Genomic DNA, 4,002 nt, shown 5'->3' with positions numbered 1-4,002 from the left:
ACACACACCCTCACGCACACACACACACACGCACACACACTCTCACACACACACACACACACACACACTCTCTCTCTCACACAAGCACACCCTCTCACACACACGCACGCACGCACACACACACACACACACACACACACTTCTGTGTTGTGCCCTGTAGTCCTGCTGTAATTCTGCCTGTTTAGTGTGATTTTGTCTGATGCCTGTGTGTTTTTCCAGAGGAAGTGGTCCTGAAGTTTGAGAAATCCAGAGTCAGAGCTCGGAACGTGGCCTATGACACACTTCCTGTCGTTATCCATGGCAACGGCCCGACTAAGGTAAACGCAAACATTCTGCACAGTAATCGCTCTGTTACCGCTGCGCCATCATGTAATGTACAGACATTCACATCAGACATTTGCTTTACTGCTGATCACACTGTGATATACATATACACCAATGAAAAGATAAAAAATATATAAAATAATTATAATGAAAAGAAATTAGTATATTTATTCATCAGTGATCCTTTAAATTGATCAAAAGTGACAGTAAAGACATTTATAAAGTTATAGAGGATTTCTATTTGACTAACTGTTTATACATTATCAATGACGGTCTTCAGAAAACCTGGTTGAAAAGAGTCATTATTTGTGTGTGTGTGTGTGTGTGTGTGTGTGTGTGTGTGTAGCTCCAGCTGAATTATCTGGGTAACTACGTGCCGACGGCGTGGACGTACGAACACGGATGTGGGATCTGTGACGATGATTTGCTGGACCTGAACGGTCTGTCTGTGAGTGGCTGACACAAACACGTTTTGGCAAATCTGCGTCGTGTGCTTTAGGAGGATGAGATTGTATGTTTGTATGTGTTTGTGTAGGACGAGGAGATGCCGCTGGTGCATATCGCTGTGTTTATCGAGCAGCCAACGCCGTTTCTGGAAGAATTTCTGGAGAGACTCGCAACTTTGAACTACCCACACACACGCTTACGGCTCTTCATACACAACAACGTACGTTCACAATGACAACGTGCATTTTACATTATTAAATTAAATTGTTAAATTATGACATATCATTTTCATACATAAGAACGTAAGTACACACTAGAGATCGACCGATATTGTTTTTTTTTTATTTTTTATAACCGATATCAATACCGATCATTTGCATGTTTATGTACCAGGTAACCGATATTTGTACGAACACAAAGACAACAACGTACATTTTAAATTAGTAAATTAAATTATTGAATTGTTATATTTCATTTTCATACACAACTTATGTACACAACAACAACAACGTACATTTTAAATTGTTAAATTAAATTATTATATTATTTAATTTAATTTTTTATACATAACAAATGCAAGTACATACTAGACATCGACCGATATTGTTTTTTTTTTATAACCGATATCAATACAGATAATTTGCATGTTTATGTGCCAGGTAACAGATATTTGTACTAACACAAAGACAGCAACATACATTTTAAATTAGTAAATTAAATTATTGAATTGTTATATTTCATTTTCATACAAAACGTATGTACACAACGACAACAACGTACATTTTAAATTAATACATTATTATACTTCATTTTCATAGATCACAAGGTATGTACACAACAAAAACAATGTACATTTTAAATTGTTAAATTAAATTAATATATTATTTTGTTTTTTAAACATAACAAATGCAAGTACACACTAGAGATCGGCCGATATTGTTTTTTTTTTTTTATAACCGATATCAATACAGATCATTTGCATGTTTATGTGCCATGTAATCGATATACAAAAACGATATTTGTATATTTTAGTGTTTTACTTTTGTTCTTGACACAGTGAAAACAGCATCACTGAAATGAACAAACTGTTTTATAATCTATAAAACGTTCGTTAATCCTAATTTGTCATCTCAAAAATAGAAAAAGTTTCAAAAATAAAAATAAAAAGGTTAAAAAAGTTAGATAGTATTTTTTCATGTTAAAATGTAAAATATTAAATTTCATCTTCATAATACATCTTCAGTGAAAGATGTTTTAATATAATTTATCGGTGGATCCGATATTACTAAACCGATATCCAATTATAAAAAAATGCTTAAATATCGGTAAAACTGGTTATCGGTTTATCTCTAGCTCACACACACACTCTTATGGCCCTTCATACATGTCTTTCTTGCTATGTGAGGTAAATGTCCAAACATGTGCTGGTGAAACACACAAGTCACATGTTCACACACACATGTGTTTGCGTGCAGGTTGTGTATCACGAGCAGCACGTGGAGCGGTTCTGGACGCGTCATCGCTCGCTCTTCCCTGCGGCAAGAATTGTCGGACCAGAAGAAAACCTCAAACAAGACCAGGCCAGAAACATGGCAGTGTAAATACACACACATGTTAGAGATGAACAGTCCTGATGATTGTGTGCATTGAATGAGGGGATCCTTCCCATGATTCCATTGGCTGTGTGTTTGTGTTTCAGCGAGGCGTGTAAGAAGGACGTCTCCTGCGGTTATTTCTTCAGCATCGACTCTGATGTTGCTCTGACCAATCCAGATATTTTGTGGATTCTTATTGAAGAAAACAAGTGAGTGAACATGAACAGACTTGATACAATATCATGTAGCACATTATGATTTTCTTCATAATGACTTTTCAAGCATTTCATCATTTTATTTGCTAAAAACTATCATCTTATAAAACCTGTGACTCAAAGGTCTTCACTACCAGCCCCTAAAATAAACGTTTAGTGTTATTATTGTATAGTAAAATGTACATTGTAAATACATTTAGAAATTATTAAAACATCCATGTTTTAATTTATGAAAAAATGTTGCATTAAAAAAACATTTGACATATTTGACTAATTAAAATTCAATTCTTTGTTCTAAAGGAATGTTCATATTTTCATGATTGTGTTTTGAAAAAGGCATTAAATTGTTAAAGTTTTATGAATTCATTTGATTTAGCACAGTTTGTGTATGATAATTTTTTGTATTAAATCGTAAAACACAATCCAGAAAATTTCAGACAGACAGCACAGAATTTGGGAAAAAAATTAAACAGATTTCATAGGGACCTATTGTTGTTACAGTTTAATACATTTTTAATAAATTATTACATTGTAAAAGTTTTATAAAGTTAAAAAAGTGCTGATTTTTTATTGTTGCAAATTTAATTACATTTAAAAATAAAACCGAAAACACAGAATTTAGGAAGAAGAAAAAAAAGATCATAGTGCCTTATTGTTACATTTTAATTATAAGTTTTACAAACTCAGTCGATGGTTAACATTTAATGAATCTTTGAAACCAGAAAAAATAAAAAAATAAATGAATGGAAAACACAGAATTTAGAAAAAAATTAAATGGAATTTGTGGGGAAAAACGGATTTCATAGGGCCCTATTATTGTTACATTTTCAATAAATTAAATAAACTATGTTTATTTTTGATGGTTAAAGTTTAATAAACCTTTAAAAACAGAAACAAAAAAATCAAAACAGAAAACAGAATTTAGGAAAAACTGATTTTATAGGGCCCTATTGTTAAAATTTCAATAAATTATTAAATTGATAAACTCATTTGATAGTCTTTGATAGCTAAAAATTATTTTACCTTTTAAAACAGAATCAAGAAAATTTTAAACCGATTTTAGGGAAAAAAATAAAATAAAATGTACGGTGGGAAATGAATTTCATGGCTCTAGTCATTTCAGGATTTATTCAGGAGTCAAACTGGATTCAGATAGGAGTATCTTGTTTCTTCACTGCTGCTGTTATTTTATCATAAACACTCCTGATGTTCTCCGTCTGTCTGATGTTGGCAGGGCTGTGATCGCGCCCATGCTGTCTCGACACGGCAAGCTCTGGTCGAACTTCTGGGGCGCTCTGAGTCCGGAGAACTTTTACTCGCGCTCGGAGGACTACATCGACATCGTCCAGAGCAAGAGAGTGTGAGTGTCATTCACTCTGTGTGAGTGTGTGTGTGTGAGTGTGTGTGTGTGTGTGAGAGTG

At 33.6% G+C, this 4,002-nt stretch overlaps 1 protein-coding gene across 1 annotated transcript in view; it reads left to right on the top strand.

Annotated features, from left to right (window-relative positions):
* Positions 1-4,002, top strand: part of LOC107709211 (procollagen-lysine,2-oxoglutarate 5-dioxygenase 3-like) — a gene marked incomplete at its 3' end in the record, with an annotated part of 15,546 nt that overhangs the window by 9,150 nt on the left and 2,394 nt on the right. The window contains exons 7-12 of the mRNA XM_016513649.1: positions 220-317; positions 671-772; positions 860-991; positions 2,247-2,368; positions 2,471-2,575; positions 3,816-3,941. Coding sequence (XP_016369135.1) covers positions 220-317; positions 671-772; positions 860-991; positions 2,247-2,368; positions 2,471-2,575; positions 3,816-3,941 — 685 coding nt within the window. The remainder of the gene's footprint in view (positions 1-219; positions 318-670; positions 773-859; positions 992-2,246; positions 2,369-2,470; positions 2,576-3,815; positions 3,942-4,002) is intronic.

This window comes from Sinocyclocheilus rhinocerous, unplaced genomic scaffold (genome assembly GCF_001515625.1).
Source record: "Sinocyclocheilus rhinocerous isolate Xijiao unplaced genomic scaffold, SAMN03320098_v1.1 scaffold3798, whole genome shotgun sequence".
NCBI classification, from domain to species: Eukaryota; Metazoa; Chordata; class Actinopteri; order Cypriniformes; family Cyprinidae; genus Sinocyclocheilus; species Sinocyclocheilus rhinocerous.
Note: the sequence above shows the minus strand (reverse complement) of the source record. Positions and strands in the feature narration are given on the sequence as shown.